This window comes from Loxodonta africana, chromosome 18, assembly GCF_030014295.1.
Source record: "Loxodonta africana isolate mLoxAfr1 chromosome 18, mLoxAfr1.hap2, whole genome shotgun sequence".
In the NCBI taxonomy this organism is placed as follows: Eukaryota; Metazoa; Chordata; class Mammalia; order Proboscidea; family Elephantidae; genus Loxodonta; species Loxodonta africana.
Window position 1 is genome coordinate 69,088,678 of NC_087359.1, and position 18,295 is coordinate 69,106,972.

Here is an 18,295-nt window from a genome sequence, read left to right on the forward strand (position 1 = left end):
ATTGAAAATAGGCATTTTCTTCTTTCTAACACTTATTCATTCAACAAATATTTATTGAGCACCTTTTATGTGCGAAGCACTGTTAGAGATGACGAGGAAAAAACAGAGAAGACAAGATCCCTCTCCTGGAGTTTAGGTTTTAGACAGAAGAGATAGGTAACAAGACAGTAAATAATTTCTGGTAGTAATACATGTTACAAAAAATAAGCAGTGTGACGTGACGGAGGGTGATGGGAGTTGAAGCGGAGGCTACTTAAAAAGAAGCTCTTTCAAAAAAAAAGAAAAACAAAACAACAGAAAAGAAGCCCTCACTAAGGATGATAAGATGGTGTCCTCACATAGAGTCAAAGGAAAGTTCCTTCAGGCAGAAGTAGCAGCATGCGTGAAGGCCCTGAAGTCGGAATGGACTCGTTGGAGTATAGAAGGAAGGCTAGTTATGCTTAAGGGTAGTGAAAGAGAGGGAAAGTGGTATGCGTTGAGGTCAGAGAGGTGAGTATGGGTCAGATCACATGAATTGTAGTAGGCCAACATGAGGAGACTAAGAGGGAAGCAGTGGAGATGCCATTGTAAGACGTTATTATAAGAGGCCAGGTGAGAGAAAATGGTGTCTTGGGCTAGAGTGGCACTGCAGACAGAGAAATGGAGAAAAAAGGAACCCAACAGGATATATTTTGGAGGCAGAAGTGCCAAAAGATGACTCTTGGATTTGAATGTAATTATCACAGAACTACTCAAAGACAGAGGTATGAGTGTTCACTGCGTTGCTTGTATTAGTGAAAAACTGGAGCTGCCGGAAAAAGGCAATAATTGGGTAATTGTTAAATAAACCATGGTGCACCAATTTCAGGTTTTAATTTGTAGCTTAAAAAAAAAGTAAACACGCTCACGACGATAGTGCGTGCAAAAAGCCAAGTGCAGATCCCATTCTTGTAAAATAAACTATGCGTCTATGTGTTCGTGTAGAGAGTATTAGGGAAGTGTACACATTACTGGGGAGGAGATGGGGCGGAGGGACTTTCTCTTTTTACTCTATGCCCTTCTGTATTGTTTGAATTTATTTTTGCAAGACACGTATATTGTATCACTTTCGTAGTGATTTCAGACAAGGGGGTCAGTTCCTTAGGTAGAAATTACCGATCTTTAAAGCGAAGATGGAAACCCTGGTGGCGTAGCGGTTAAGAACTACGCCTGCTAACCAAAAGGTTGGCAGTTGGAATCCACCAGGCGCTCCATGGAAACCATATGGGGTAGTTCTGCTGTGTCCTATAGGGTCGCTATGAGTGGGATTCGAAGACAACAGATTTGGTTTCTTTTTAGAGCGAAGGAGTCATGAGGCTCGATTGGCTTAAGAAAAATCTTTCGGACTTTGGCGCCTTTTTCCTACCCACGTGTTCCTACCGCACCATTGCACCGCCCTCGCCCTGCCCCAGGCCGCCTTGCCTCACCAGCAGGCTGCTTACTCTCCGGGAGCTAAAGCTTACCGCCCGGGAGCCTCCGTCTCTCTACGCGCGCATGCTCCCTCCCACTCAGAGCCCGGCGTCCCCCAACCTCCATTCACCCAGTGCGCAGGACCACAGCCCCCTCCTCACGCCCCCTCCACAGGAGGCGTCCGTCGCTGGGTGTTTGCGTCATCGCGCCACGCCACCACTAGAGCCCGAGTGAAGATGGCGGCAGCCGTTCTTAGTGGGCCCTCTGCGGGCTCCGCGGCTGCGGTTCCTGGCGGGACTGGGGGGCTCTCAGCGATGAGCTCGGGTCCGCGTCTCCGCCTGCTGCTGCTGGAGAGCGTGTCCGGGTTGCTACAGCCGCGAACGGGGTCCACTGTTCCTTCCGTGCATCCTCCAGTGCGCCCGGGCCCACATTTGCCCGGGCTCATGTGCCTGTTGCAGCTGCATGGGACGGTGGGCGGGGCCCAGGTGAGTCCTAGGCCCGCGTCCCCGCGGCCCTGTGGGAAGGTTAGCGCGGGGTACCTGTGCAACGGAGTCCCGGTGCACTGCAGCTGCATGGGGATGTTGAGGGAAGAAGAGCTGCGGGCAGAAAGCAGATCTGGGTATCACTCCCAATGAGATTCACGCATTTCTCATTGACCAGCCATGAGTTTCGCCAGGGAAGAGAATGGGCCTTATTTCTTTGTTGCTAGACTCTTGGTAGGCACACATGAACAGATTCAATTCCAGGCCCCGTCGTTCGCTAGTTGAATGATCCTTAAACTCTTTTGCTTTGGTTATATCTGTTCTGTGGAATTGTTTCCTCTGAGTTAGTGCACGTAACCTAATCTGGAGAATTGCAAAGGGTTTCCTGAAGAATTGGAGTTTAATCTGAGATCCCAAGGATGTGTAGCGGTTGGCTAAAAAAAACAAACAAACTAAACCCTTTGCCATCGAGTGGATTCCGTATAGCGACCCGATAAGGACAGACTTGAACTGCCCCATAGGGTTTCCAGGGAACGCCTGGTGGATTTGAACTGCCGACCCTTTGGTCGCAGCCTTGGTTAGCGGCTGTAGCACTTAACGACTGTGGTACCAAGGGTTGGCTAGGGAAGGAAAATGGGGAGGAGCGACTCAGAGGAAAGCTTTGTGGGAAGGCCCTGTGGTAGGAAGAAATTGTCAAGAAGGTCATTGTGCCTGGCGCCAAGAGATGGATCGGAAGAGAGTGGGTGGAGATGAGGCAGGTGTGATGGGCAGCAGTGGACAGGTCATGCAGAGCTTTGTAGACATAAGTTAGAGGGGTAATCTGGACTACCCTAAAAGCAGAATAAAACTTCCACTCAGTTCTGCAAGCTGGAAACCCAGGGGTTATCCTGGACCCTTCCTTCTTGCTCACACATTCTCATATTGCAGTCTATGCAGTCCTGTTGATTTTGTCTTCTGAGTAGCTTTCAGAAGAAAGCTTGAACCCCCATCATCTTCCCCAGGTGAAGGTAATGATTCTAAGACATAATGTGTCCAACCTATAGTAGATGCTTTTTTAGTATTATCTCCTGCCCTCCCCGCTCAAGCCCCTCACCTAATTATCCTTCAAGACTCTCTCTCATGAGGTCTCCTTGTCCAGCATTTATTACCGTGGTCTTCCCAGCTCTTTGTTTTCTTCCAGGAAGAGGGTTGTCACAACATGCTGCGTGGTTCAATAATCTTAGCCCGAAATTTACCTGAGATGACCTCATTTATTATATAGTCTTTTACATTACTTCTCAGTTGAGGGTGACAAAATCATACAGTTGCTATTTCAGGCCGGTTTCAGAAGCAGGAGCTGATTGTATATTTTCTTCTCCCTCTAAATTTCCGTCTAATTCACATGATTCCTCTGCTGTTTTCTCAGTTGTATCACACTCAAAACAGGCCCAGAAATGTCTTATCTCTCAAGCATTTCTGAAATACTATCTATCCTGCCTATGAATGTGTGATTTCTTTTATGATCTCTTTTGAGACTTTCCTTCTTCCCTCAAGGCCAGCTACACGAACTTAATGTCGTGCTTATTTTCCCTAAGTACCTAAGTCTAGTAGAATTTTGAGGAAAGAAGCTAAGAGTGATATGGGAAACTAGGGTCCTTGTTTAATGCCTGTACCACATTTTTTTTGGTATATCCTGCCTTCAATTTTTTTCTGCTCATGTTTCATGTACTAGGTCCTCAGTACGTGGAACTGTGTGAAGAGTTTCCTTTGCTTTCCCATAGACTTTTGTCCAACAAACATTTATGGAGTATTTATGTGTGAGGTACTGTTCCTCATCTCTAGGTAGGCAAATATGACATGGTCCTTTCCCTCAGAGATCTCTAGTTGAAATGAGAAATGAAGGTAAGTAAGTAGGCCTGGAGCTTGAGAGAAAAAGAGATTCATCCATCTAGGGTTAATCGCAACTTGCTTTCCCACAGGTACCACAACTTAGTAGTTCCAAAGTGGAACAGGTCACAATTTCTAGTTTAGATAATAACAACAATATCCTATTTGGTCTCTTTGCTGTGAGTCTTTCTGAAGTAAAATTCTGATCCTGTTTGCTTCCTTATAAAATCCTCAGTAGCTGGGCTTTCTTGCCTCAAGGCCTTTGTACTTACTGTTCTGGAATCTTCCCCTGTGCTGCCTCCCCGTCTACCCTCCCCCAATCTTTTTAATTCTCTGCTTATTTGTTGCTGTCTCTGGGAATACTTTCTTAACCGCTTATGGTTAACTGATCTTTATTACATCTTATTAAAATTATCTGTTTATTTCATTTGTATGTACAACCCCCCTCCTACACATCCATACCAGTAAGCTTTGATTTGTTTTGTTTCTGCCTGTAATTTAAAAAACTTATGGAAAATTTCAGACATAGACAAAAGTAGAAAAAATAGTATTTTGAACTACCCCATCCTGTACTATGTACCCATCCCCCAGATTTAACAGTGAAAAATTTTCAGTCTTGTTTCGTTGTTTCCTCTATATGTGTGCATTCTTTGAAGGACAGAAACACAGTGTCTTGGTCTGCCTTATGTCCCTAGGGCTTAGTACTGTCCAGTCTCCAGCTGGTAACCAGTGATCTTTTTAAAAACATCAATTTAATTGCAGCAATCTCCTGCTTAAAAGCCTGTGGTAATTTGTTATAGCACAAGGCCGTACATACATAGTGTGGCCTCTGCTTTCCTCTTGACCTCCTCTCATACGACTACCTGCCTCTCTGAACTGTGTTCTAGCCACTCAGGCTTATCTCATTTCTAGAGCGAGCTGGGGCCATTTCTCATCAGTTCCTTTACTCTTGGCTCATGGGAAGGCGAGCTTCTCATTTAGGTCTCAGCTTAAATGCCACCATTTCACAGGAGGCTTCCCTGACTATCTTGTCTTAAAATAAAAGTCCCTCCCCTTCAAGTCATTCCCTGGCACACTATCTTATTTTGTTTCTTTCCCAGCAGTTATCACTATTGGAAAGAAATTAATTTGTTTATTTTCTGTCATGTTCTCACTTTCTTACTCAGGCTGAATTCTATGGGTCATTATGATCACTTCCTGCCCCTCTCTCCCTTCATTATTCTTGCCTGGCAATCCACCGTTTATGTTAAATCCAACTCTTTATTCTGGGCCTGCACTGCACAGCTCAGTGTAGCTGGAGGAAAACGTGTATCCTTGCTGACTGGTCTCATTTTAAATTCACAGCCATTGTCACCTCAAGTGGACCCTTAGTGTCGTCCAGCAATCCTACTACATTTGTACTTTTCTAGACAGCTATTAAACACCTTCTATTCAAACTTCTGATACCTTTTCTCCATTCTCACTCTCAGCTGATAACCTCACTTCCCTTTTCCTGAGAAAGTAGAAGCAGCCAGATGGGAATTTCCAGCCTCCTGCCACCATGTCCGTGTTCACCTGCATTTGTGCACATATACTCTGCCTCCCTCCCAATACTACGGATGAGCTGTGCATGCTCCTATCTAGGGCCATTGCTCCTCTGTACACTAGATCCATCCCCTTTCCGCTTACACGAGGACATTGTGTCAGCAACACTCCCCACTTCCTCCATCATCAGTTTTCCCCTCTCGGTTAGATCATTTTCGTCAGCATACAGCTCAAAGCTGCTTTAAACAAATAATCCCTTCCAGCTCCTGCAACGTTTCTTTATGTCGCTTTGTGGCAAAACTCCTCAAAAGAATTGTCTGTACTCGCTCTCAAATTGTTCTCCAATTTTTTTCAGGCATTGTTTTACAATAATTTAAAATTCACAGAGAAGTTGAAAGAATAGTATAAAGAATTCCTGTATATCCTAAATGTCAACATTTTAAATGCTTATTTGTGTTATTCTCTGTATGTTTTTCCTGGGTCCATTTAAGAGTAAGTTGCAGACATGGTGCACCTTTATCTCAATGCTTCAGTGTGTATTTGCTTAAAAACAAGGATGTTTTCTTACATAACCACATTCCATCATCAAAATCAGAAAATTAGCTGTAAATCTTGTTAAAATTTTGTCAGCTGTCCTACAAGTGACCCTTACACCAAAAGAAAAACAAATCCTGGTCTAGGTAGGATCCAATTCAGGATCACACACTGGATTAAGTTGTCATGTCTGTTTAGTCTTTTTAAATCTGAAATAATTTCTTAGTCTTTGTTTCATGATCTTGACATTTTCGAAGAGTACGGGATAGTTAAGGAGCCTTGGTGGTGCAGTGGCTAAGTGTTTAGCTGCTAACTGAAAGGTTAGCGGTTAGAACCCACCAGCCGCCCCACGGGAGAAAGATGTGGCAGTCTGTTTCCTTAAAGATTACAGCCTTGGAAATCCTATGGAACAGTTTGTCCTGTAGGGTTGCTATGCGTCAGAATCGACTTGATAGCAATGGGTATAGAATAGTTATTTTGTAGGATGTCCTTTAGTTTGGTTTGTCTCCTGTTTCCTCATGACTAGGTTCAGTTTGCGTGTTTTTAGCATGAATATCCCAGAAGGGCTTTTGTGTCCTTACTGCGTCATACCAGACGGCACACGATGTGGTAATAATGACTTTGATTACTGATGTGATGGTTAAGGTTGTGTGTAAGCTTGGCTGGGCTGTGCTTCTTATTGGTTTGGCGCTTAAGATAGACTTTGGCAGTTATGTAATAGGGTAATTTGGTGGTTACGGAGTGATGTAATCAACTCCATGATGAGCTTCGCTGTGAGCAGCCAGTCAGTTGACAGGGAGTTTCCTTGAGAATGTGGCCTGCCTCCAGCATATAAATGGATGTTCCAGAGTGTTCTTGCTCTGGATCCTACATCCGTCCCGTTGGCAGCTGACCTCCAGTTTTTGGGACTTGAGCTAGAAGCTTACCTGCCGATCTCTGGATTTGTCAGCCTCTACAACTGAGTGAGCCATTTTCTTGAGATTGATTCCTTCTCTCTCTTCCTCTGTCTATATACACGGTTCACTGGCTTCGCTTCATTAGAGAACCCAGCCTAAGACATTTGGTACTAAGAGTGATTCTAGAGAAACAAAATTGTTAAGGATGAGTTTTCTAAATTGGTTCTCAAGTCTGGTTAGTCTTAAAAGTTGTTGATGACTCTGCTTCTAGTAGTAAAGAGGGCACTGCTAGTCCCTCGTGTGAAATGGCAATAGAAATACACAAAATATCACCACCAGTGACCTGGTATTGGTGAGAGCTGAGGCTCTGGCTGATCACATGTTGGATACTTTTCTGTAGTTTTATTAGGATGAGAAGTGTAAGGAAGCTGGTTGGTTGGTCCTACTTTTGCTAGACAAAATGGTGAAAGAAAGAAATGCACTCAGGGCTTCAGAGTCACGGCTCAAGTGCCACATAAAGGACCTCAAAGTTGTCACTTGTGCCCTGAAAGAAAGCCTTCTTTTTTTTTTTTTTTTTTAATGTTTATTGTGCTTTTTAGTGAAAGTTTACAGGTCAAGCCAGTCCCTCATACAAAAATTTATATACACCTTACTGTATACTCCTAATTGCTCTCCCCCTAATGAGACAGCACACTCCTTCCCTCCACTCTCTATTTTCATGTCCATTTGGTCAGCTTCTGACCCCCTCTGCCCTCTCATCTCCCCTCCAGACAGGAGTTGCCAACATAGTCTCATGTGTCTGCTTGATCCAAGAAGCTCATTCTTCACCAGTATCATTTTCTGTCCCATAGTCCAGTCCAGTCCTTCTCTGAAGACTTGGCTTTGGAAATGGCTCGTCTTGGGCCAACAGAAGGTCTGGGGACCATAATCTCCGGGGTTCTTCTAGTCTCAGTCAGGCCATTAAGTCTAGCCGCTTTATGAGAATTTGGGGTCTGCATCCCACTGCTCTCCTCCCTCAGGGGCTCTCCATTGCGTTCCCTGTCAGGGCAGTCATCAGTTGTGCCAGGTACCATCTAGCTCTTCTGGTCTCAGGCCAATGCAGTCTCTGGTTTATGTGCTCCTTTCTGTCTCTTGGGCTCATAATTACCTTGTGTCTTTGGTGTTCTTCATTCTTCTTTGTTCCAGGTGGGTTGAGAGCCATTGATGCATCTTAGATGGCCGCATGCTAGAGTTTAATACCCCAGAAGCCACTCTCCAAAGTGGGATGCAGAACGTTTTCTTAATAGATTTTATTATGCCAGTTGACTTAGATGTCCCCTGAAACCATGGTCCCGAAACCCCTGCCCTGCTATGTTTGTTCAGGAAGCTTCTTTGCTTTTAGTTTAGCCCAGTTGTGCTGACCTCGCCTTTATTGTGTGTTGTATTTCCTGTCACCTAAAATAATTCTTATCTACTATTTTACTATCTAATTAGTGAAAACCCCCTCCCTCCCTTCTCCTTGCCTCTCATAACCATCAAAGAATATTTTCTTCTGTGTTTAAACTATTTCTGCAGTTATTATAATAGTGGTCCTATACAGTATTTGTCCTTTTGCAACTAATTTCACTCAGCATAATGCCTTCCAGATTCTTCCATGTTACGAAATGTTTCAAGGATTCATCATTGTTCTTTATTGATGTGTAGTATACCATTGTGTGAATATACCATAATTTATTTATCCATTCATCCATTGATGGGCACCTTAGTTGCTTCTATCTTTTTGCTATTGTAAACAGTGCTGCAATGAACATGGGTGTACATATATCTGTTCGTGTAAAGGCTCTTAATTCTCTAGGACATATTCCAAGGAGTGGGATTGCTGGATCGTATGGTAACTCTATTTCTAGTTTTTTCCAAAGTGGCTGTACCATTTTACATTCCCACCAGTAGTGTATAAGTGTTCCAATCTCTCCACAACCTCTCCAACATTTATTGTGTTTTTCGGATTACTGCCAGCCTTGTTGGAGTGAGACGGAATCTCACTGTAGTTTTAATTTGCATTTCTCTAATGGCTAATGATGGTGAGCATTTCCTCACGTATCTGTTAGCTACCTGAATGTCTTCTTTAGTGAAGTGCCTGTTCATATCCTTTGCCCATTTTTTAATTGGGTTAATTGTCATTTTGTAGTTGAGTTTTTGCAGTATCATGTAGATTTTAGAGATTAGACACTGATCGGAAATGTCACAGATAAAAACTTTTTCCCAGTCTGTAGGCAATCTTTTTACTCTTTTGGTGAAGTCTTTGGATGAGCATAGGTGTTTGATTTTTAGGAGCTCCCAGTTATCTAGTTTCTCTTCTGGTGTTTGTGCATTTTTAGTAATGTTTTGTATACTGTTTATGCCATGTATTAGGGTTCCTAATGTTGTCCCTATTTTTTCTTCCATGACCTTTATTGTTTTAGATTTTATATTTAGGTCTTTGATCCATTTTATGTTAGTTTTTGTGCATGGTGTAAGGTATCGGTGTTTTTTTTTTTTTTTTTTTGGCAGATGGAGATCCAGTTATGCTAGCACCATTTGTTAAATAGACTGTCTTTTCCCCATTTAACTGACTTTGGGCCTTTGTCAAATATCAGCTGCTCGTGTATGGATGGATTTATGTCTGGATTCTCAATTCTGTTCCATTGGTCTTTGTGTCTGTTGTTGTACCAGTACCAGGCTGTTTTGACTACTGCGGTGGTATAAAATGTTCCATAATCAGGTGGAGTGAGGCCTCCCACTTTGTTGGGGCCTCTTTCCTTCAATATGAAGTTGGTGATGTGTTTCTCTATCTCATTAAAAAATGTCGTTGGAGGCGGGGCCGAGATGGCTGACTAGGTAGACGCTACTTCGGATCCCTCTTGCAACAAAGACTCGGAAAAACAAGTGAATCGATGACATACATAACAATCTACGAACCCTGAACAACAAACACAGATTTAAAGAGTTGACCTGAATGACAGAGACGGAGAATGAACAAATACGGGGAAGCAGCGACTGTTTTCGGAGCCTGGAGCGAGCGTTCCAGTCAGGTAACCTTGTTGCCGGGCTTAGGACTGGGCCCAGGAGAGCTGAACACAAAATCTTGTGACGGCGCAAACAAGGGGCACAGCCCTACCCCCCTGAACTGACCCCGGGAGGGGACCCAGCCGGTCCACGTGGGCAGCGTGGCGACGCGGCTGGTGGCAGAAATCCCCGGGAGGCAGTGACTGGTTTTGGAGCCGGGAGTGCAGCGTCCCAGCCGGGGAACCTTGGCGCCAGGCTTTGGACTGGGCGCAGGGGAGCTGAACACGGCATCTACTCATGGCACAAACACGGGGCGCAGCCCTACTCCCCTAAACTAACCCCGGAAGGGGGCCCAGCCGGTCCGCGGAGGCGGCGCGGCGACGCGGCTGGCCGGACGAGAAGTCCCTGGGAGGCAGTGACTGGTTTTGGAGCTGGGAGTGCAGCGTCCTAGCAGGGGAACCTTGACGCTGGGCTTTGGACTGGCAGAGGAGGATCTGACCGCGGCTTTAGCGGGCCAGACCCTCGGGGGCAATCTCCGCACAGCCAGCACACATAGGCGACAGATAAAATAGTCATCCCAAGCAAGATAAGCAACTTTGGCTATGTTCCGGGGTGCTACTCTCCTGTTTTTCTGAATCCCCCCCGCCGCTTCCCAGGCGGCTTCATTAACATTGGAATTTCCCGAGCCAGAGGGAGAACGGCTCCGGCTCCGCGGCAGCTTTCGGCTCCGGCTCCGCGGCAGCTTTGCTTTTCCCTTTTTTTTTTGGTCTTTTCCTAACCCATTCTTCCGGCCTGAGAGAAGCAACCACAAAAAACCCAGAGACCAAAAATCCTTCCCTAATTGGACTAAAAACACAGAACCAGCTCCAGCCAAGCATATATGATCCAAATCTCGGGCTTTCATCCTTACAGGGAACAAGGTGGCGGTTATAATCCAAAGGCAGTTCTGATAGGGATCTGACTGCATTTTTTTTTAGCGGATTTACTGGAAAAACAAGTTTCCCAGGTCTGATATCTCTGCTTGTTCAACAGAGTCCTAACTGACCCACAACAGGGAACTGAGGGCTGAAGCTCCCCCCAGACCACCTAGCCTCTTGCCTTAGGGGTCTAAGGAGGGTGACACCTACTAATCAGTAGAGGTGCTTACATTGGAGGCCCAAGGTACAGCTGCAGTGCCCTCCCACCAAGGTGCTATAGGAATAGAGACACACCTACCTCACTGACACTTGGGGGAAGCCTGTCAGCATCCTGCCCCCCTTGGAGGATGAACCCCAGTTGCTAATAGAATCTGGTGCACACAACTATCACCACTACTTCTCGAGGTGGATAGGTGTTAGGGTGCAGCACACACTTGATGACCCAAAATCAGATTCTACTCAAGAATAGTGAATAGACTCAGGCATATATATCTGGCAACAGCCCAAACCAGCTGGTAATAGGTCATAAGTAAGTCAAGGGCTACAACAAACAAGACAGCACAATCCAGTAGCCCATCCACGTATATGGAAAGAAAACAAAAGAAGGTAAGACTCAGTGAGCAATTATAGAATAAACCACTGCTATATCTTAGTGATGGCTCGGAGACAGCAGTCGATATCAAACCACATAAAGAAGTAGACCATGACAGCTTCTACAACGCCCCAAACAAAAGAATCAAAATCTTTCCCAAATGAAGATACAATCCTGGAATTGCCAGATGCAGAATATAAAAAACTAATTTACAGAATGCTTCAAGACATCAGGGATGACCTCGAAAATGAAATAAGGCAATCTACAGAAAAAGCCAAGGAACACACTGATAAAGCAGTGGAAGAAATCAAAAAGATTATTCAAGAACATAGTGGAAAAATTAATAAGTTGCAAGAATCCATAGAGAGACAGCATGCAGAAATCCAAAAGATTAACAATAAAATTACAGAATTAGACAACGCAATAGGAAGTCAGAGGAGCAGACTCGAGCAATTAGAATGCAGAGTGGGAAATCTGGAGGACCAGGGAATTAGCACCAACATAGCTGAAAAAAAATCAGATAAAAGAATTTAAAAAAAAATGAAGAAACCCTAAGAATCATGTGGGAATCTATCAAGAAGGATAACTTGCGTGTGATAGTAGTCCCAGAACAGGGAGGGAGGGCAGAAAACACAGAGAAAATAGTTGAAGACCTGCTGACAGAAAACTTCCCTGACATCATGAAAGACGAAAGGGTATCTATCCAAGATGCTCATCGAACCCCATATAAGATTGATCCAAAAAGAAAAACACCAAGACATATTATCATCAAACTCGCCAAAACCAAAGATAAAGAGAAAATTTTAAAAGCAGCCAGGGATAAAAGAAAGGTCTCCTACAAGGGAGAATCAATAAGAATAAGTTCAGACTACTCAGCAGAAACCATGCAGGCAAGAAGGCAATGGGATGACATATACAGAGCGCTGAAGGAGAAAAACTGCCAGCCAAGGATCATATATCCAGCAAAACTCTCTCTGAAATATGAAGGCGAAATTAAGATATTTACAGATAAACACAAGCTTAGAGAATTTGCAAAAACCAAACCAAAGCTACAAGAAATACTAAAGGAAATTGTTTGGTCAGAAAACCAATAATATCAGATACCAGCAAAACACAAGGTCACAAAACAGAACATCCTGATATCAACTCAAATAGGGAAATCACAAAAACAAATTAAGATTAATTAAAAAAAAAAAAAAAAGCTCATAACGGAATCATTGAAGTCAATACGTAAAAGATCACAATAATCAAAAAGAGGGACTAAATACAGGTGGCACAGAACTGCCATATGGAGAGTGATACAAGGCGATATAGGACAATACAAGTTAGATTTTTACTTAGAAAACTAGGGGTAAACATTAAGGTAACCACAAAGAGGTATAACAACTCCATAACTCAAAATAAAAGCCAAGAAAAACAACGACTCAACAAACATAAAGTCAAATAGTATGAAAATGAGGATCTCACAATTTACAAAGAAAAATGTCTCAGCACAAAAAAGTGGAAAAATGAAATTGTCAACAACACACATAAAAAGGTATCAAAATGACAACACTAAACACTTATTTATCTATAATCACGCTGAAAGTAAATGGACTAAATGCACCAATAAAGAGACAGAGAGTCACAGACTGGATAAAGAAACACGATCCGTCTATATGCTGCCTACAAGAGACACACCTTAGACTTAGAGACACAAACAAACTAAAACTCAAAGGATGGAAAAAAATATATCAAGCAAACAATAAGCAAAAAAGAAGAGGAGTAGCAATATTAATTTCTGACAAAATAGACTTTAAACTTAAATCCACCACAAAGGATAAAGAAGGACACTACATAATGATAAAAGGGACAATTGATCAGGAAGACATAACCATATCAAATATTTACGCACCCAATGACAGGACTGCAAGATACATAAATCATTTTAACAGAACTGAAAAGTGAGATAGACACCTCCACAATTATAGTAGGAGACTTCAACACACCACATTCGGAGAAGGACAGGACATCCAGTAAGAAGCTCAGTAGAGACATGGAAGACCTAATTACAACAGTCAACCAACTTGACCTCATTGACTTATACAGAACTCTCCACCCAACTGCTGCAAACTATACTTTTTTTTCCTAGCGCACATGGAACATTCTCTAGAATAGACCACATATTAGGTCATAAAACAAACCTTTGCAGAATCGAAAACATCGAAATATTACAAAGCATCTTCTCAGAACACAAGGCAATAAAACTAGAAATTAATAACAGGAAAACTAGGGAAAAGAAATCAAATACTTGGAAACTGAACAATACCCTCCTGAAAAAAGACTGGGTTATAGAAGACATCAAGGAGGGAATAAGGAAATTCATAGAATGCAAGAAGAAGGAAAATACTTCCTATCAAAACCTCTGGGACACAGCAAAAGCAGTGGTCAGAGGCCAGTTTATATCGGTAAATGCACACATACAAAAAGAAGAAAGAGCCAAAATCAGAGAACTGTCCCTACAACTTGAACAAATAGAAAGTGAGCAACAAAAGAATCCATCAGGCACCAGAAGAAAACAAATAATAAAAATTAGAGCTGAACTAAATGAATTAGAGAACAGAAAAACAATTGAAAGAATTAACAAAGCCAAAAGCTGGTTCTTTGAAAAAATTAATAAAATTGATAAACCATTGGCCAGACTGACTAAAGAAATACAGGAAAGGAAACAAATAACCTGAATAAGAAACGAGAAGGGCCACATCACAACAGACCCAACTGAAATTAAAAGAATCATACCAGATTATTACTAAAAATTGTACTCTAACAAATTTGCAAACCTAGAAGAAATGGATGAATTCCTGGAAAAACACTGCCTACCTAAACTAACACATTCAGAAGTAGAACAACTAAATAGACCCATAAAAAAAAAGAGATTGAAACGGTAATCAAAAAACTCCCAACAAAAAAATGCCCTGGCCCGGATGGCTTCACTGCAGAGTTCTACCAAACTTTTAGAGAAGAGTTAACGCCACTACTACTAAAGGTACTTCAAAGCATAGAAAATGACAGAATGCTGCCCAAGTCATTCTATGAAGCCACCATCTCCCTGATACCAAAACCAGGTAAAGACATCACAAAAAAAGAAAATTACAGACCTATATCCCTCATGAACATAGATGCAAAAATCCTCAACAAAATTTTAGCCAATAGAATTCAACAACATATCAAAAAAATAATTCACCATGACCGAGTGGGATTTATACCAGGTATGCAAGGCTGGTTTAATATTAGAAAAACCATTAATGTAATCCACCATATTAATAACACAAAAGACAAAAACCACATGATCTTATCAATTGATGCAGAAAAGGCATTTGACAAAGTCCAACACCCATTTATGATAAAAACTCTCACCAAAATAGGAATTGAAGGAAAATTTCTCAACATAATAAAGGGCATCTATGGAAAGCCAACAGCCAACATCACTCTAAATGGAGAGAACCTGAAAACATTTCCCTTGAGAACGGGAACCAGACAAGGATGCCCTTTATCACCGCTCTTATTCAACATTGTGCTAGAAGTCCTAGCCAGAGCAATTAGGTTAGACAAAGAAGTAAAGGGCATCTGGATTGGCAAAGAGGAAGTAAAATTATCTCTATTTGCAGATGACATGATCTTATACACAGAAAACCCCAACGAATCCTCCAGAAAACTACTGAAACTAATAGAAGAGTTTGGCAGAGTCTCAGGTTATAAGATAAACAGACAAAAATCTCTTGGATTCCTCTACATCAACAAAAAGAACATCGAAGAGGAAATCACCAAATCAATACCATTCACAGTAGCCCCCAAGAAGGTAAAATACTTAGGAATAAATCTTACCAAGGATGTAAAAGACCTATACAAAGAAAACTACAAAGCTCTACTACGAGAAATTAAAAAGGACATACTTAAGTGGAAAAACATACCTTGCTGATGGATAGGAAGACTTAACATAGTAAAAATGTCCATTCTACCAAAAGCCATCTATACATACAATGCACTTCCGATCCAAATTCCAATGTCATTTTTTAAGGTGATAGAGAAACAAATCATCAACTTCATACGGAAGGGAAAGAAGCCTCGGATAAGCAAAGCATTATTGAAAAAGAAGAAGAAAGTGGGAGGCCTCACTTTACCTGATTTCAGAAGCTATTATACAGCCACAGTAGTCAAAGCAGCCTGGTATTGGTACAACAACAGACACATAGACCAGTGGAACAGAATTGAGAACCCAGATATAAATCCGTCCACGTATGAGCAGCTGATATTTGACAAAGGCCCATTGTCAGTTAATTGGGGAAAAGATAGTCTTTTTAACAAATGGTGCTGGCATAACTGGATATCCATTTGCAAAAAAATGAAACAGGACCCATACCTCACACCATGCACAAAAACTACAAGTGGATCAAAGACACCTAAACATAAAGACTAAAACGATAAAGATCGTGGAAGAAAAAATAGGGACAACGTTAGGAGCCCTAATACAAGGCATAAACAGTATACAAAACATTACCCAAAATGACGAAGAGAAACCAGATAACTGGGAGCTCCTAAAAATCAAACACCTATGCTCATCTAAAGACTTCACCAAAACAGTAAAAAGACCACCTACAGACTGGGAAAGAATGTTCAGCTCCGACATCTCTGACCAGCGGCTGATCTCTAAAATCTATATGACTCTGTCAAAACTCAACCACAAAAAGACAAACAACCCAGTCAAGAAGTGGGCAAAGGATATGAACACACACTTCACTAAAGAAGATATTCAGGCAGCCAACAGATACATGAGAAAATGCTCTCGATCATTAGCCATTAGAGAAATGCAAATTAAAACTATGATGAGATTCCATCTCACTCCAACAAGGCTGGCATTAATCCAAAAAACACAAAATAATAAATGTTGGAGAGCCTGCGGAGAGATTGGAACTCTTATACACTGCTGGTGGGAATGTAAAATGGTACAACCACTTTGGAAATCTAGCTGGCGTTATCTTAAAAAGTTAGAAATAGAAGTACCATACAACCCAGAAATCCCACTCCTCGGAATATACCCTAGAGAAATAAGAGCCTTCACACAAACAGATATATGCACACCTGTGTTTATTGCAGCAGTGTTTACAATAGCAAAAAGCTGGAAGCAACCAAGGTGTCCATCAATGGATGAATGGTTAAATAAATTGTGGTATATTCACACAGTGGAATACTACGCATCGATAAAGAACAGTGACGAATCGGTGAAACATTTCATAACGTGGAGGAACCTGGAAGGCATTATGCTGAGTGAAATTAGTCAGAGGCAAAAGGACAAATATTGTATAAGACTATACTATTATAAGATCTTGAGAAATAGTATAAACTGTGAAGAACACGTACTTTTGTGGTTACAAGGCGGGGAGGGAGGGAGGGTGGGAGAGGGTTTTTTACTGATTAGTTAGTAGATAAGAACTGCTTTAGGTGAAGGGAAGGACAATACTCAATACACGGAAGGTCAGCTCAACCAGACTGGACCAAAAGCAAAGAAGTTTCTGGGATAAACTGAATGCTTCAAAGGTCAGCGAAGCAAGGGCGGGGGTTTAGGGACTATGGCTTAAGGGGCCTTCTAAGTCAATTGGCAAAATAATACTAGTATGAAAACATTCTGCATCCTACTTTGAAATGTGGCATCTGGGGTCTTAAATGCTAACAAGCGGCCATCTAAGATGCATCAATTGATCTCAACCCACCTGGATCAAAGGAGAATTAAGAACACCAAGGTCACACGATAACTATGAGCCCAAGAGACAGAAAGGGCGACATGAACCAGAGACTTACATCATCCTGAGACCAGAAGAACTAGATGGTGTCCGGCCACAACGGATGACTGCCCTGACAGGGAGCACAACAGAGAACCCCTGAGGGAGCAGGAGATCAGTGGGATGCAGACCCCAAATTCTCATAACAAGACCAGGCTTAATGTTCTGACTGAGACTAGAGGAATCGCGGTGGTCATGGTCCCCAAATCTTCTGTTGGCCCAGGACAGGAACCATTCCTGAAGACAACTCATCAGACATGGAAGGGACTGGACAATGGGTTGGAGAGAGATGTTGATGAAGAGTGAGCTACTTGTATCAGGTGGACACTTGAGACTGTGTTGGCATCTCCTGTCTGGAGGGGAGATGGGAGGGTAGAGAGGGTTAGAAACTGGCAAAATTGTTACGAAAGTAGAGACTGGAAGGGCTGACTCATTAGGGGGAGAGTAAGTGGGAGTATGGAGGAAGGTGTATATAAGCTTATACGTGACAGACTGACTTGATTTGTAAACTTTCACTTAAAGCTCAATAAAAATTATTAAAAAAAAAAGTAATTGGAATTTCAATCAGAATCGCATAGTATCTATATATTGCTTTTGGTAGATAGACTTTTCTATAATGTTAAGTCTTCCTATCTGTGAGCAAGGTATGCTTTTCCACTTATGTGGGTTTCTTTTGGTTTCTTGCAGAGGTGAACTGTAGTTTTCTTTGGATAGGTCTTTTATGTCTCAGATAAGATTTATCCCAAAATATTTTATCTTCTTGGGGGCTACTGTAAATGGTATTGATTTGGTGATTTCCTCTTCAATGTTCTTTTTGTTGATGTAGAGGAATCCAGCTGGTTTTTGTTTGTTTATCTTGTATCCTCGTACTCTGATGAACTCTTCTTAGTTTCAGTAGTTTTCTTGAGGATTGATAAGGGTTTTCTGTGTATAAGATCATGTCGTCTGCAAATAGAGATACTTTTACTTTTTCCTTACCAATCTGGATGCCCTTTATTTCTTTATCTAGTCTAATTGCTCTGGCTAGGACCCCAGCACAATATTGAGTAAGAGTGGTGATAAAGGGCTTCCGTATCTGGTTCCCCATTCTAAAGGGGAATGCTTTCAGACTCCATTTAGGATGATGTTGGCTGTTGGCTTTGTATAAATGCCCTTTATTGTGTTGAGGAATTTTCCTTCTGTTTCTATTTTGCTGAGAGTTTTTATCATGAATGGG

At 42.1% G+C, this 18,295-nt stretch overlaps 1 protein-coding gene across 1 annotated transcript in view; it reads left to right on the forward strand.

Moving 5' to 3' along the window:
• The first annotated feature begins 1,524 nt into the window (after positions 1-1,524).
• PELP1 (proline, glutamate and leucine rich protein 1) overlaps positions 1,525-18,295 on the forward strand; it is a 45,086-nt gene continuing 28,315 nt past the window's right edge. Inside the window, exon 1 of the mRNA XM_003416876.4 lies at positions 1,525-1,913. Coding sequence (XP_003416924.2) covers positions 1,665-1,913 — 249 coding nt within the window. The 5' untranslated portion in view covers positions 1,525-1,664. The remainder of the gene's footprint in view (positions 1,914-18,295) is intronic.